The 15,993-nt window shown below is 53.6% G+C and overlaps 5 protein-coding genes across 5 annotated transcripts; 1 reads left to right on the forward strand and 4 right to left on the reverse strand.

Annotated features, from left to right (window-relative positions):
* Positions 1–548: 548 nt before the first annotated feature.
* BDZ83DRAFT_572549 (ubiquitin carboxyl-terminal hydrolase) lies at positions 549–3,103 on the forward strand (the record flags this gene model as incomplete). Its single annotated transcript, XM_060504521.1, has 4 exons — positions 549–582; positions 657–724; positions 780–2,902; positions 2,965–3,103. 4 exons carry the CDS (start codon positions 549–551, stop codon positions 3,101–3,103), a joined length of 2,364 nt encoding a protein of 787 aa, XP_060367561.1.
* A 518-nt stretch (positions 3,104–3,621) lies between these two features.
* BDZ83DRAFT_529998 (HORMA domain-containing protein) lies at positions 3,622–4,634 on the reverse strand (the record flags this gene model as incomplete). The annotated part of the gene is made up of 5 exons (XM_060503321.1): positions 3,622–4,157; positions 4,268–4,296; positions 4,365–4,403; positions 4,469–4,494; positions 4,566–4,634. Coding segments are annotated over 5 exons (699 nt in total), but the record flags the coding sequence as incomplete, so codon positions are not given.
* A 309-nt stretch (positions 4,635–4,943) lies between these two features.
* On the reverse strand, positions 4,944–8,126 carry BDZ83DRAFT_613012 (fungal-specific transcription factor domain-containing protein). Its single transcript, XM_060507738.1, has 5 exons — positions 7,882–8,126; positions 7,032–7,791; positions 6,749–6,944; positions 6,200–6,695; positions 4,944–6,133 (listed from the first exon to the last, which is right to left on the reverse strand). Exons 1-5 carry the CDS (start codon positions 7,966–7,968, stop codon positions 5,375–5,377), a joined length of 2,298 nt encoding a protein of 765 aa, XP_060367563.1. The 5' UTR covers positions 7,969–8,126; the 3' UTR covers positions 4,944–5,374.
* An 831-nt stretch (positions 8,127–8,957) lies between these two features.
* Positions 8,958–10,127, reverse strand: BDZ83DRAFT_750056 (calcineurin-like phosphoesterase; the record flags this gene model as incomplete). Its single annotated transcript, XM_060513868.1, has 1 exon — positions 8,958–10,127. One exon carries the CDS (start codon positions 10,125–10,127, stop codon positions 8,958–8,960), a length of 1,170 nt encoding a protein of 389 aa, XP_060367564.1.
* Positions 10,128–11,047: 920 nt separating this feature from the next.
* On the reverse strand, positions 11,048–12,930 carry BDZ83DRAFT_613016 (uncharacterized protein). Its single transcript, XM_060507739.1, has one exon. The coding sequence runs from the start codon at positions 12,671–12,673 to the stop codon at positions 11,123–11,125; it is 1,551 nt and encodes a 516-aa protein (XP_060367565.1). The 5' UTR covers positions 12,674–12,930; the 3' UTR covers positions 11,048–11,122.
* Positions 12,931–15,993: the final 3,063 nt, after the last annotated feature.

The raw sequence follows: 15,993 nt of genomic DNA on the forward strand, positions 1-15,993 counted from the left end.
CATATGTATCTACATTGACCACTTGCCACGGACATGCATATAAGGCAAAACATGCCTTTAATCCATCTACACTTCCCTCAAGCTTCCCCACTCCACTACGTAATCCTCAAAATCTGAGGTGCACGCCACACTGTGCCCCCTCCAAAGCTGAGCTAATGCCACCTACCTACCACTGTCACCCTAGGGAAGCTGCCAAAGTAAGTTCAGGCACCAGGTCCCTGTAACTCCAACGCGGGGCACTCAGTCCGACACCACATCCACCACCACCACCAACACTGCCCTCGCCTGCATCAGCTTGAGCACGAGCACACCTCAGCCTTTCACCTCGTTGCTAAGCTCTCGGCTGTCGCATCCCGTTGGCTGCCTGTTTTTGTCTCTGATCCCAACTGCGAGGCTGAACGCAACTCACCTCAGATTCAAAACGATTTCATTGTCTGTGTCTCTCTCCCAGCTCTTCACACCTTCGGATTCGCCGTCCACCCCACACAAGATACCTTACCTCAGAGACGACAACCTCGACCTGGAAGCCTTCTGGTATCGCTCCCACCATGGCGTGCCCGCATCTTGAGTCCATAGTTGCAGGTAAGTCTCCCCGAGCTCATTTTCCGAACTCTTAGCTCTGTTCAGTATTATGACGCTGACTGTTTTCTCCCCAGCCCTTCAGCCGCCTGCACCTCACAACTCCGTCTACCGGGAAGACTGCACCCAGTGCTTCGACTCCATCGTGCGCCTTGCCCATGAACCTCTTGCTTCTGGTTCTTGCTGATCCCTTTGCCCAGGACGATCCTGCCGGTGTCGATGTTTGCCTCCAGTGCTTCAACGGTGGTTGTGCCGGTGACCGCAACCATGCCCAGCTCCACCGACAGCTCTGGAGCCACCCGCTCGTTATCAATATTCGCCGCACCCGCAAAGTCGTTGTCCGAGACGAACCCCCCTTAAAGATGTCCAAACTCGCCATCGCCGCCGAGACCGAGGCCGACCGATACGATACTACAACCACTGTCAAGTGCCTTGAGTGCAACCAGGACTTGGACAAGACGAGCGACAAACTTGCCCCCATTGTGGACGGCATCATGAAGGCCAATACCTTTTCGAGGAAAGAAGAGGTCAAAGCGTGGGAGCAGGAGCTTACGAGTTGCGAGCACATCCTGCTCATGCAGCAGACCGAGCCAAGAGCCATTCAGTCTGGTGATCTCGGACACTGCTCCGCCTGTGATCTGCACGAGAACCTGTGGCTCTGCTTGGAGTGTGGAAATCTGGGCTGTGGACGGAAGCAAATGGGAGGTGTCGACGGTAACTCTCACGCCCTCGCCCATTCGGACCAGTCCGGCCATGGCGTCGCCGTCAAGCTTGGGTCCATCACCCCCGAGGGAACGGCCGACGTCTACTGCTACAAGTGCGACGAAGAGCGCATCGACGGCGATCTAGGCCAGCACCTGGGACACTGGGGCATCAACCTGGCGAACCAGCAAAAGACGGAAAAGAGCTTGACCGAGATGCAGATTGAACAGAACCTGCGCTGGGACTTTAGCATGACAACAGAAGACGGCAAGGAGCTTAAGCCTCTGTTTGGCGCTGGATTGACCGGCCTCAAGAACCTTGGCAACAGCTGTTATCTTGCCAGCATCGTCCAGTGTCTCTTTGACACTCCTGCCTTCAAGAATCGCTACTACTTGCCCAGCCGCGACCTGCCTACTGTCCAGGAGCCTGCGGCAGATTTGGAGACCCAGCTCCGCAAGGTTGCTGACGGCTTGCTCTCAGGCCGGTACTCGAAGCCCGACTCAGACGTGACTGCATCGGAGCACTCGCCCGAGATTTCGCACCAAAAGGGGTTGGCCCCGGCCATGTTGAAGCACCTGATTGGAAGAGGTCACGAAGAGTTCTCGACTATGCGGCAGCAGGATGCTTTCGAGTTGCTGCAGCACATCTTCAAGCTCGTCACTCGGTCCCAGCATCCCTCCGATCTCGGCGACCCGACCCAGCCGTTCCGATTCACTCTGGAGCAGCGGCTGCAGTGCCTGGGATGCAAGAAGGTGCGGTATTCGAATAATGAGCAGGACAACATCTTCATCGACGTTCCTCTGGAGAAGGAACCAACTGTCGAGGGCGAGGAAACCAAGGCAAACGCCTATAAGGCCGTAACTCTCAAGCAGTGTCTCGATAACTTCACGGCTGAGGAGGTTGTTGAGCTGACTTGCTCTGCATGTGGCAGCAAGGATGGCTACACCAAGCGCTCCTTGTTCAAGACTCTTCCCGAGAATCTGGTCGTCAATGCCCGCAAGATGGCAGTCATCAACTGGGTCCCTGTTAAGCTTGACGTACCCGTCATTGTTCCCGACGAGCCCTTCCTCCTCGACGACTATCTTTCCAAGGGTCTGCAGTCCTCCGAAGAGACCCTTCCCGATGAGCCCGAGGCCAGCGCCCCGGCTTTCGTTGCCAACCCGGAGGCTGTCAGCCAGCTGGAGGCCATGGGCTTCGGACGCAACCGCTGCGAGCGGGCATTGCATGCCACTGGCAACTCGGATGCCAACGCTGCCATGGAGTGGCTGTTTGGCCACATGGAGGACCCCGACATTGACGATCCGCTCGTTTTGAGTGGTAGTGGCGGTGCCGGGGGAGCTGGAGGAGCATCGGCGGACCCGGAAAAGATTGAGATGCTCGGCGCCATGGGCTTCTCGGTCCCTCAAGCAAAGAAGGCTCTACGCGAGACTAACGGTGACGTGGAGCGAGCTGTCGAGTGGCTCTTTAGCCATCCCGAGGACCAGGGCATCTTTGAAGACGAAGCCCCAGCCGCCGGAGCCGATCCTGCTGCTCCCAAAGCGGACGCCGGCAGCGCCGCTACCCCTGCAAAGTACCAGCTCCAGTCTATTGCTTGCCACAAGGGCACAAGTATCCATGCTGGGTATGCTGATAATGCTTATTCCTCGTAGACTGATTTTGAGAGTTTGCTAACATTGTTCATAGTCATTACGTCGCCTTCGTTCGCAAGGAGGTCAACAGCCAGCCCACTTGGGTCCTCTTCAACGATGAAAAGGTTGTCGAGGCAGGCGAGATTGAGGAGATGAGAAAGTTTGCCTATGTCTACTTCTTCAAGCGTGTTTAGGTGGATTTGGGGGCGTAACAAAGAATGGCGTTTCGGTTTCGGAGAGGTGTGACGACGAAAAAAAATCATGCCAGGCTCAATCAGTGCTGCGCAACTTCATGACGGCGGTAGTGGGAAAGGGCCACGGATGCATCTGATGGGATTCGGATGATTGCATTACAGCATAGGCGGGCGGTGGTTTACTGTGGAGATGAGAGACGAGGCAATGCATAGTGAGTGAGTGGTTTAGAAAAAGGGAGACTTGAGGCTAGTCATTTAGCCATCCATTGTGAAGATGAACCTTTTCAGACTGAAATCTGCCTGTGTTTTCTGTCTTTCTCCCATAAGTGGTCATCGTGCCATAGAAAACCAAGGTACCCAAACGCCGCGACGCCGCACAAACATCATATTACATACACACAGACTTCCATACTGTACTTTTCTCCCACTTGGCCCATGAACCTTTTGGCGTCCACCAAGCAAGTCGTGACCACGCATCATACACCGAGCCAGCCCGCCCACGCGAGACTTGCCGAATTCTACTCCGCCAAGCGGTAGCTGACGAGGGTGTCAACACGGTGATTGCTGGTGCTGAACCCACGCAGCTGGACGCGCTCGCCGTTGACAATCTCTTTGGCGTCGCTGTCGCCCCACTCGACGGGCACCTCGGAGTCGGCGTCGGCGTACACGAGGACGTTGAACGTGCAGTCTCCATTGAGCTGGGGGAGGAACGTGACGGAGGCGGTGATTTGGCGGAAGATGGCGGCGATTTCGGATTGGATTTCTTGTTCCGTCTTTTCGGGGGTCGCGTCCTCTGCGGTGGCGGGGGATGCGTTTTCTTGGTCTGTTGGTTTTGAGGAGGAGGAGGATGATTTGGAGGACGAGGTCTTTGAGGATTTGGACTTTGAGGGGCGGCCAAAGATTTCGACGTCGAATTGCCAGCGTTCGACGTGTTCGCCTGTGTCCTTGTCTGTGATTACGATGACGAGCTTGGAGATTTTGCCGCGGAGCATCCAGCGGTCTAGTTGGGACATGATCTTTTTGATGTAGGCTCGGACTTGGTCGTCGGAGGAGACTGGAGGGGGGAAACATGCTGTTAGCTCATGGGGGATCTTTGCTGGATATGAGAGTTGGCGAGATAGTGCGATGATCGTGTCGGCGGGATGGGATATGAGGAAGGCGAACCTAGCATGTTGAGACCATATTTCTTGACGCTGTAGAGGATGTGTGGTCAGTCTCTGTCTGTCGCGGGACAGGGTGAGGAGAATCATGCTAGACGTACGCGGAGAAGTCTTCTGCTGGATAGACACCTCGTTGGAAGCTGTTCGGGAGGACATGTCAGTACTCGAATCGGCGCAGCAAGTTTAGAGGGACCCAGGTTCGTACAGGATGGTGTGTATCGAGTATTGAAACTGCAGGGATGAGTTAGCTCGGAGCCGTCAATTGGCAGTGGCAACCCGGTAAATGGAGGAAATAGACTGACGAATTCGGCCACGAGCTTTGCGCTGCCCTTGAGGGCGAGCTTGTGCACCTTGGACTTGTCCTCCTTGTCTGACTTGTCGGTCTTGCTAGCCTTGCTGGCTTTGGCGGGTTTGGCGTCGGGGGCCATCGTGATAGAATTCGGGGTACCGATTGACGGCTTCGATTGATGGTCCTGGTATCGGTGTCGGTGTCGGTGTCGTCGGACGGAGGAGGTGATGATGGATCCGGGAGGCAGCGTAATCGGGGAGGAGGAAATCGGAGAGTTTGTTTACTTTCGGGGATTGAGATTGAGATTTGGGATTGATTTTTGGGGGTTTGGTTGCGGGGTGATTTAGGTGCAGCCAGCGCTGGCTGTCATTGCTCGCGACTGATTGCCCCGCCGCCTGGGCCGTCCGGGGGTCGAAGCTCCCGGCAGTCCACCTGGGTACGTATCTTGACAAGGTGCACCCTTCACCTCACCTCACCTCACCTCACCTTGCCTTACTTTACCTCACCTTACTTTACCTTATCTTGGCCTCTAAATACACACATAGAGGCCCTCCAGTCGGAAGAGACATTACTTCTAGATGACAAAAACCTATCATCAAACAAGAGTGAGCCTACGACGAATTGATGGCATTGTTTTGCTACCAATCTGTTTACACTTACATCAATGAATCAATGAATTGGCTGCGACGGACTGACTTGATGCCAATCATCACAACGTACCTCACTGTCTCTCTTTGACTAAATGTACACATGACTTTTGTACATGATGACCAACTTACATCATTATGTTATTACAGCATTGATCCCGCCAAAACATGCCCCTTACTCGCCATTCCCATACCCCTGAATGGCATCAAAGAACTGCGCAGACCACGCCATCGAGTCCACAATTTCCGCCGGCCACTGACCCGGCGCCAACGGAGCGACACCCATACCAAGCATTCCCATATCCTGCGCAGTAGCAGAGTCCGGCATCCCGCTCAACGCACCCATCTCCACCGGCGATAGCATCGCCTGCTGCGCCTGATGTTGCGCCTGCATCGAGCTGTTCGGCACATGCTGTTGCTGCTGATGCTGTTGCTGCGGCGGCATCTCAGCGAATACCGCCGGCCGAGGCGGATTCTTGCTCTTCCAGTCGATGCCGCACTCCTTGAGCCCTTTCAACATGTCCCGCGCGCTCTTGGCGCTCGATGAGTTACAGCTCAAAGCCTCAAACATCTTGAGACACGTCTCCGCGTCGTCCGACAGCCCCTCGGTGTCAAAGACGGCCTCATCCTCCGCCATGGGCTGCGTAAACGTGCTGGATATCAACAGGATGGAGCTCGCGCACAAGAGACACGAAATCATTTGCCACCAGGGGAAGTCATGGACCAGGTCCTTTTCGCTCGAAACGCCGTGCAGCAGCCGCGCCGTCTCCCGCGCCTCGGCGACGCATGTCTTTTCGGATATGCTGACGAGATGCCAGTCTACCTCGGAGAGTGTGGAGGATGTGTCGTCGAGGCCGCGGAGAAGGGGGTAGCATAGGTATGGCCGGTGGAGAAGAGCCCGCAGATGGTGGAACTTGACTGCGAGTATGTTCCGCTAGTGATCGTTAGCACTACGATCAAGTTCGCATATACAGCGCAGACCACATCAGCAGAAACTTACCTGTCTCTTGAATGCAAAGTTCTGGTCAAAGGCATGCCCGAGATCAAATCGCAAACGTCGCGGGAGCTTCGACTTCCAATCCACAAGCTGGCGATCCAGTTCCCTCGTCCGGAGGGCACCCGCAGAGGTGAGCTGCGAGTGCCTCGGCCCAAAAACATCCCGCAGCGCGCGGCCCAGAATCTGCGAGAAGCCAATGACGGCGAGGAAGTAGTCCCCGCCCGACGTCTCCTCGACCGGTGGCTCCATGTGTGTGGCCTCCCAGTCAATCTCCGAGTCGGCACGCCGCGAAGGGAGCGGTACATTGAAGTCGTCTTCGTGTACGGCCGCGGGGCGGCCCAGCTGGAGGGAGAGGAGACGGTCCAGGACGTAGATCGAGTACCACACCCGGCGACGCGTCTCGGTTTCAACCGTGTGCCGGGGGTTGTTCTTGTCTTTCTCGACGTGCAGACCGATACCTTGCGCGATCCGGACGGCTTGGCCCAGGGTCATCCAGCAGCTGTGAATGTCAGATGTGTGCTTTGGGACATGTTGAGACAATGTAAAACAAACCTATCCGTCCGAGATACCGCGAGATAGTAGAAACATTGCGTCAGAAGCAGTGAGACCTGGTTGATTGACCGATCCGACGATGCCGTCGACGCAGCAAGAGCTAAAGCGCGCTGAAAGTAGACGCCGTGGAAATGTCGGGTATCCGAGTTCTTTTCCAGAAAAGACGTATAATATGAGCCAATGGCGCAGATTACATCTATGGGTTACCTTAGCCTCGTCTCATTTTCCTACTCCACGGCTCCCAGGAAGCTGATGAGAAAGGGGGCGCATGGTTCAAACTTACAATACAGAGCAGATTCCGTGCCCCCCAAACGATCACCGCCGTTGGGCGCCCCCCCTATCCTGTCACACAGCTTCGAGAAGGTGGACTGCGGTATGAAAGGGTATGCGAGGTGAATGGTTGCAAAGTACACGTCGGTGAACTTGCGCTCCTTTTCGGGTCCGGGAAGCTCCACCAGCCTCCCTCCTGCGGCGGCGCCGGCAAGCAGCGCGTCGCCGTCCTGTTCGTAGCTGTCAAAGTCGTGGTCCACCCCACCACTACTGCCGCCACCGCCGCCGCCGGGAGTGTCTTTGGTCTGGAGGATTCGCTTGATCACATTGAAGAAGTGCACGTCGCTGACCTCGCCCAAGTACCTCTGGCTAGGCTTGAGCGAAGGTGTTGGGGAAGGTTGGTAGTCGTGGTGGTTGTGCTGTCCACGGTCCACGTCCGGCGAGTATGACGGCGTCTCTGTCGAGGACGTCTTATTCACGGCCTGGTCAACTTGCGACTTGATGGAGTTGAGCTGCGTCTGGGCGTCTTGCTGCTGTTGCGCTGAGGGTAGCTGCGTGATGAGGCTCTGCACCAGAGCCTCATACTGATCTACGGCGATCTTAAGGGCGGCATGCATGTGCGCACCGGGGCCAGGGCCGGCCGAAGTACCTTCTGCGTCGGCATCTCCGTTGCCGGTGGCCTTTTCCCGTCGACGACGAGGTCGTCCTACTGAGTAGATGCAGTCGTAGCCATACCCGACGCATCTTCCACACTTTGGCTGTTTCCCGTCACACTATCGATATGTATGAGTAAGCTGTGAACACACAGGTCTAATATCAATGTGGAAGAAAGGGTATTAGAGACTTGGGTTGTTTAATCTCACTTTGGATTTCATGGATCGGCAGGTCTGGCAGGCCTTTGCGACCCGCTTACGCTTGTATACGGGTTCATCGTCGGCGGTATCTGACATTCTCTTGCAGAGGCGCGCGAAAGCCGACTTTCCCGAACAAAATAGCTGCAATAGTGTTTTCCCTTTCGAATGGGCGCAAATAAAGATATACAAGGGGGGTGTGGCGGATGAGAAGGGGGGGAAGAGTGTATTGTACGAGAGCAGTGGGCAGAATGACGTTGGGGAACGGGGCCGGTGATGCCGAGACTTCCGGTATTTCCGGCGGGTGTCAGTCCCTTATAACTTACCTATCTATTAGGTACTTTGGAACCTCGACCGCATTCTCGCTAGGGCCCAAGCCAAGCAAAAGGTCACCACTCACCTTAGCCAGCGCCAAGAAGAAACAACGCCCGGCTAAGGTATTAAAGGGTTGCGTCAAAGTGATGAATGAGGGGACCAGTTTCATCTGACCTGTCTGTGCCTGTCTTGTCTGTATCCCAGAAATGCGAATGTCCTTTGCTGACTGTGCATACATCTTTGCCAACGCAGAGACATACTAAAGCATGGAGCGTGTTTAGTAGGCAACTATTCATGAGGAACAAGAGTGCTTGACTGAATAGCCAAACTGAAATGAGAGGATAGATTTGTCACTCGCGCATAAGTACGTTTATGTCTAGTGTAGTCAATTCGGATAGCTTTATCACTATTTCCCACCTTTTACTCTTGTATGTTTGAGATAGGTAGCTTTCTGTAATAATCTTCCTCCGGTTCCCATTTACGACTTATGCAAGTCTTGTTTGCATAGCCACACGTATGGCAATGTTGGCACATGGATTAATGACTCAGGATGATCAAGCTTGGCCTTTTCTCACATCCCGGCATCTCTCTCTATCTCTCCCTATCGTCATTCTTAATCTCTTCGTGTTGGTTGGGACTGGTATCCATGACATAAACTCAAAGGCAATAGGATAGAGCATACCTAGGTTAGTCCAGGATAGGTGGCACATCATGGGTAACTATCCGACTTACAAGCCATGCATCACCTTGTTGGCTTTAGACCCGTCCACGTCTTACTCTTCAACCCCTTTGACCTTCTCTATACGATGAATAACATCACTTCCATCCGGACTCGTCTCAATCACCATGGCCGATAGCTCTCTACCATACGCACATCCAGAATCCAAACCAAACGCATACCTAGTCCATGGTCCTTGGGCCCCCTTCTCCTTGAGCGATTCCGGTACTTGGATGTCTGGTTCCACCTGCAACCCTTCCTTGGCGTCATGACCATACACGACAACCGAGCGATTCTCTGGCGTTTCGATCATGTTCTGCGTCTCGTTCCAAGCCTCTCTCCAGCGTTTCCCATCATCGAGTTCAATGGGAATGGTCCCCCTCTCCTGATTTGTTGCAATCTGTGAAATCTCGTTACCGTCCCACAGACGTAAGACTCGTGCGAGTTCGCCATCAAGTCTCTCGTCCTTTGCGACCTGAAACGCCGCACCCCGACACAGGCGGGTCTTGATCCTCTTCGCAAGAGCAACTGTAACGTTCTCCGGGTGGTCGCCGTCGATCGGATACACCAGGCTGCGCATGTTCATCACAGCCCAAGGATCTTGCTCCTCCATCGGTAGCAGCGGTACCAGACCACCATGCGCGACCACCGCAGTCCCAGAGTTCCAAGGGGGGCTCTTGGCGCCTTTGAGCGGTCCGATGTGCAAGATGAGAGGCAACGATGAGAGCCATTTGACCTGCTCCTCAGAAAGCTGCGTCGCAGTAACGTAGTCACTCGACACGGCGTACGGGACATCCGCCGGCAACTTCTCCTTGCTGTCTTCGAAAACCATCTTCCCGTCATCGCTCGTAGACCCAGTAACCCTGCCGCGCTCAATGAACCCACGCGCAACCAGCACGCGGTCCTCGTTGTTGCCTCTGACACAGCTGGCGCCAAGGTCCATCGCGAGCTGCACCACGCCCGCGCTGTCGGGGCCTTTGTTGACCAGATCGCCGGTGAAAGCTAGGTGGTCTCCCGCATCCTTGTCGAAGCCGACTTTGTCCAAGAGCTTTTGCAGCTGTGATGCTCGTCCGTGAACGTCGCCCACGATGACTAGCCTTCTCCGGTGAGCGCCGCGTTCTGCCGACGGCACGTATTTCGGGTCCAAGGTTTGGACAGTCTGTCGGAAATCATACTGGGATGTGGTGTGACTTGGTTCGAGAGTATTTTCGACCGGGTTCATCATCCTTGCGAAGTGTTGAGTGCGTTGAGAACAATCATTGTCTTCATGTGCGGGGATCAAAGATGGGTGGACCTGGCAGTAACGAATCAGAAGTGGAAGGAAGCACAAACAAAAAGAGAGCACCATATGCTGTAAGTCACCTCGCGCCTGCGGCTAATTTTCTTGCCGTTGATGTTCAACACATTAAACCGCCAACCTATCAAGCAGTCGACGGGATCAAATTGTGAAAGAGCTGGTTTTATACTTTATTTTTCTGCCCAAGGTTTAATGGTATAATTATACTGATGGCGTTCACGGCAACTCGACTTCCACACATACGATGATGTCAGCCCATATTTACCAAGGAGCGAATAGCAATTTTGTGGTTTGAAAGCCTACAAGATTAATGCCCAAGACCGTCCATCAGGATTGAAATTCCGTACCGAATACAAGTTGTTTTTGGAAGAGTCAAGATCATGCCTCTATAGGTCCTTGGTTCTGGGTTGATTACGGATCACAGGAATTATACATACTCTGCAAGTCTTCAGCAGCAAGCTATTGACCTTCCAAAGATGAAAACCTCAGTTCCTGCCAAGTCTCGCCAGTGGGTATGAATGAAGAGCTGTTTGTGAAAATATTTCGTGAGCAGGCTTTGCGATTCATAGAAGCTGCAGAGGCAGCCCGCTTGGCATAAAGCAATGTAGGATAGAGCGGGTATGCCGGCCTGGATTCAAGTATCTATTCACATGCTTCATGGTGAGGTAACAAACATTGATATCTTGACAACTTGATTGTATGGACCCTTAGTGAGTTATCTATCCCCAGAAGGAAGTCAGGACACTTCACATTCCACGTTGCCTATGTTACAAACATGCGGACGTAGTATCACAAGGCCACTTCTAAGAAATTACTTTGGAGAGAAGACTTGATTTTACAAGCCAGGATGCTTTTATGAATCGGGATGTATTAATCAAACTTTGAAAGGATGGAAGCCTTCAACCAATCCTCACAAGGAATAACTACAAATGATCAGTCTCAAGGCTGAATCTCGGCTTCTGAACCCCTTCGCCACGCCCGTCCTTGGGTACACCGCTCAAATTACGAGTATGCAGCCCGATTTCAAACTCCATCTTGTCCGTATCCTTCTTCGTCCAGCCCTCAACCGGTATATGTGTTCTGACCTCCAAATGATTCTGGCAATTCTTGCATCCAGATACGTGCCAACGACTTAACACGGCCTCTGTCCCAACCAGCACCTTTTCTCCGCTCTTCAACGTGGCCCAGGCGGAAACGACAAAGGAACCTCCGATGGCGGCGCGGTTGATGCCGCTGACGGTCAACACGGGACTCGGACCATGAGGCTCGCCGACCCTTGTCGGCGGGTCCGGAAAGTCGTATGCATAGCCTAGATCGGCGATATTGACCACATCTCTGGACGTCATCGCCTTGTCCGCACCGTGAGGGTTCCTGAACGGGTCGAGGGGGCTGTCGAGGGTAAGCCAGGTGCCGCCGGCCACACCGGGCGTCGGGCCCTGGTTATCGACGGAGTTGGTGCCGGGGTAGCCCTGGATGATTTCGAGTGAGTGTTCTTTGTTGTGCTTCTTCTGCCACCGCCAGAACATGAGGTCTATGAAGCAGTGGTGGAAGTAGAAGATTGGGTCAAAAGCGGCCGTGTCGTTCTCGCCCATGTCGCCGTTAGCGTCGCCAATTTGGTCAGAGTTGCTGCCAGGCAGGTCGAAACCACCGACGGCCAAGTGAATCAAGTTATGTGGGGATTCAAGGGGTGTGACGGACTTGAACCCCGGCTCTTGAAGGCCGTCGTCGTTCCATTGCTGCGCGGAAGTCGTATTGGAGAATACGGTGTAGTTGGGGGCGTCGAGGCAGTGGTAATACTTGTCCTTGACTCCGGCAGATTGCCTCTTCCCGTCGCTGTTCAAGAAAGAAGACTTGGTGAGCCATGTGGTAATGTTGTCATTGAGCATCTTGTTTGTGGCCTCTTCTCCCATCTCATGCAGCGAATTATTGTGAACCCAGGTCTTCTTCTTGTCCTTCGGGCCCACAAGCCCAGAGAAGGGGTAGCGGACGGTCTCATAGCCCACAGGCTTGGTGTAGTCGGCACCCTGGATAGGATCGAGCCTATCCCGGATTCTGGCCTGGAACGTGTACGAGAATAGTGGGTTGCAGATCTCCTTGCCAGTGTCGGAGAACTTATACTTTCTCTGCAAGAAGATGGGAGGAATGCCGTGCTCTAGGGACTCTTTTTCGGTCTCATCCCAGTATGGTAGAGCTACGCCAGCGACCTGGCTCTGAAGGGCTTTTTCGAGCCTCAAGAGGTAGCCGCGGTGCCAAGTTGGAAAGAGGACATTGCCGTGGTTGCAGTAGCCACCCCACCAAGCAGGGTTGGCGTATCCCGCTCCTCTGAAAGGCTCGCCATGGTAACCGGCAATAGTGAAGAAAGAGTTGGGGTCATGAGGGGGAAGCTTTTGGATGCCGTGGAATGCCTTGACAAGGTCGTCGAGCTCCTTTGTAGACAGCGTGCGGATGTTTTTTCTTGTAATTGTTCCGCCCATGTTGAGACTGTGATAAGGCACTCAATGATTTATCGGAAGAAGTGAGTTTGAAAAGTTGGGGAGCAAATTGACAGAGATTTCTTGTGAGAATGTGAGGCATTACCAAATAGATATAGCCGAAGGACGTCCAACCCTCATGTCGATACTAATTGCTGTGGTTTGGTACCGACCTCTCTAAAGATGTTTTCAGTCATTCACATTCAGCTTGATGAACCCAAAATGCCATGATGTGCCAACTTTGACGGATGCTGTTCGAACGAAATACGGATTGTATGCTAGCTAAATGCCACAGGTGATATTTCCCCGCATCTTTAATGAAGCCTAATCGACGCATATGGCTACCCGGCTTGCGTGGCTGGAAGCTGAAGTTTAGAGCCAGAAAGCTGAGAGAATGTCTCACCGTTGACGGCTTCCAAGCTTTCACCGGACCTTTCACACCTGTCACTGCCGCAGCCTTTAGTCATGTTCTCTCCAATTTTTCCAGTCGGACAATTGATTTACCCAGAACCACGAGTTAATAATCTAGGGCCCTGGTTGCTGAAATTTTAGGGTCGACCTCGACCTTTTTCCAATGAGGCCCATGTTTGCCGCGACGCGATTTGATCAAAGTACAAAGAAGGCGCCAAGCATGTTGCGCTATCGCAGTGACGTCTTGCCAGAACATGATGTCGTGCTACTGAGGAATTGGCCGGAATGTGCCGTGCAACGGCAAACGTTGAACAACGTGAGTGCCCCTGCCAGAAGCCTAGTACAGGGCAACATGCATCAATCGATCCCGCACGCTTCCCGCTCTCGATGGAAGGAAAGAAAGCGAGGATCCACCCGTACATGTGAGCCATACACTGCCGAATTGAAGTTGGTGGCACTTTGAACCTGTCAGTATGCGGTAATCCGCGATGACCCGTGGTCAACCAACACATTCAGGCCCAGGGGCATGGCGAGACAAGGACAGATGTGTGACGAAGCGCGGCTCAGGTCCATGCGATGAGAGAACAGGCAATGATATATGTGGCTCTTCCTCCATTGAATACCTGAGCACAGGTAAGGTAAGGTAGGTAATAGGGACGGCTGAGGCGAGCCAAGAGAGGCCCTTGGCTACAGCTACCGCTGACGGAGGTGGGGTGGGATAGAGCCGGAGCTCTTGTGGGGCCGCCATGCCGCGATCGGGTCGGAAGCCGTTGCTGCAGTATCAGATGCGTATCTTCTACGTGACGTGACTTGTATGCCAAGCTATCACTATAGGAGCCATAGGGTTTGCCAATTTTGGTGGCCTGTAAGTAGCTGAGCGTTGCATTAGGGCGGAACATCTCATAGACGGGAACATTTGAACGTACTTTTGGAGCACGGCACCTCAGTTGAACTTGAGGTGCCGAGGGCAGTACGTACCTCCGTCGGCCGAGTGGATTTCCTCGCTTAATTCGCTGCCGTGAGTCGCTACTGCTCCCGATGTTCTTCCACCCAAAGTCCCAGCACTTGGAGATACGTACCTCACCTGAGGAGGGCCTGAAGCTTCCAGCTGCCCGCCCACAGTGCAGGGCCCAGACCAACACCTCTACTCTCACTCTCACTCTCACTCTCACTAGGGGCCATCGCCAATCGACCAACCAACCAACAAGGAGAAGGAGAAGAAACAGAAGAAGACGAAGTAATCCCGGCTGGGAGGTTCATCCCTTTCTTTCTGCATCACCGCTTGACGAGGCAGCTCGTAACGAAACAAAGGGGCCCCGTTGATAGATGTGTTTCGTCCGACATGGGCACGCCGCACACAGGAAACCTGATAATTACAGACACGTTGATCTTCCGTGGCATGGGTCTCATCTGACATTGGGCGAATGCGGTCTGATATCGGTAGTCGGTTATCATTTCGTGATCACGTTGCATCGATCGCACATCTCACAAGGGGAAAGAAAAAAAAAAGTCTCCACGCGCCGACATGACATGAACATGCACCGCACTAGCATCGACATACTCCGTACGCGATGGAACTTGACATTCCGAGCTGAAGCCCGACATAAGCTTCTTCAGTAGCTCCATAATCCATCATTCCATCCCCATGGCCAGAGGCCCAAAGGTCGGTCAGATCTTTCTCCTTGGCTTTTGGGGTTTCGGGTGTGGCTGACTGAGAAATCAAGAGGGAGAGGCTTGTTGCACCCGTCGACGGCCTACACAGTTTGACACATGCTGCTTGTCGCAGGACCAAATGGTCACTCTTTTTTTTCGATGACGACGCCATGGCAGGTGCAGCGGGACCCTCGGTCTTCTGCAATTCCGCCGTTGGCACCGTTGTCTGAATCAATGATGACATGAACCATCCGCTCACTTCTTCATGCGTATGTCTGACCCTCTCTCCAATACTTTACCTATCTACTCGGACCGACGAGAAATAGGAAGAGGAGAGGGAAAAAGTAAAGACAGTCGACATCCATCTCAACCACCTTAACAAGCCGCTCCCGCTCCCGCTTTGCTCACCCCAACACCAACACCCACCGCCACTAAACGTTACTTTGTCGCTTGTGCCACCCCAAACACACAACAACAATACCTAGCAACACCACCAACACCACATATTCGGGAACTGCCCAGACCCTTACTGGCTTGCAAAGCGCAGAGTATTACTCCGTATGCCTCTCTTCCTCAAACTGGAAGCTGTCTGGATTCGGTAAAAAGCCCGCATCAATAGGCTCCTCTTGGTGCCGCGGACATTGACCATCCTCCGCCCTGCTACGGCCGTACCGTCTCGCCCGCGCCGCCTCCTCCAAAACGGCTTGCATGAGGTTTCCGCTACCTAAGGTACCTTGTCAAGTTATCCTGGGAGTTGTGAATCAATTCCTGTCTCCTCGCGTCCGCTTCGCAGGACCATTGCAATCACGTTGCTTTTCTACCTAGCTGTCTGATCGGATCTGAGATTTTTCAATCTGCATTCTTCACATCGGTCACTCGGAATCCCGTCTTGGTCGCATCGTGGGTTGCGCATGGGTATCTCAATCCCCGTCCCATCTCACCAACACGCCGGGTAAAGTGGTATCGATCGATTATTGACGACCAAAAGTTTCTCATTCACTCTACTCACTCTCACCTTGGACATCCACACACACACACATACACACACACCCCTCATCAACTAACCGAACAACCACCCGCTCCTACGTCCGTAACCGTTTTCACCGCACTTCTGTGCCCCCGGTCGATGATTACTCGCCTCCCGCAACAATAGGTAGCTATCTCGCTCTCGCACCACTCAGCTCGTCTCCACCGTATCGTCCTCACAGTCACCTACCTACGTTGACGGAGTACTGAGATACATCTCACATACTCACGCC

Source organism: Colletotrichum acutatum (assembly GCF_030867785.1).
Source record: "Colletotrichum acutatum strain CBS 112980 chromosome Unknown BDZ83scaffold_24, whole genome shotgun sequence".
Taxonomy (NCBI): Eukaryota; Fungi; Ascomycota; class Sordariomycetes; order Glomerellales; family Glomerellaceae; genus Colletotrichum; species Colletotrichum acutatum.

What these genes read in the sequence shown, in the direction of transcription:
- BDZ83DRAFT_613012 (XM_060507738.1), bottom strand. Translation starts at nt 7,968, where the DNA reads ATGTCAGATACCGCCGACGATGAACCCGTATACAAGCGTAAGCGGGTC. An exon ending in GCCGATCCATGAAATCCAAA is followed by an intron (nt 7,792 to 7,881) that starts GTGAGATTAAAC and finishes ACATATCGATAG; the next exon opens with TGTGACGGGAAACAGCCAAA. An exon ending in CACGGAATCTGCTCTGTATT is followed by an intron (nt 6,945 to 7,031) that starts GTAAGTTTGAAC and finishes GGTAACCCATAG; the next exon opens with ATGTAATCTGCGCCATTGGC.
- BDZ83DRAFT_613016 (XM_060507739.1), bottom strand. Translation starts at nt 12,673, where the DNA reads ATGGGCGGAACAATTACAAGAAAAAACATCCGCACGCTGTCTACAAAG.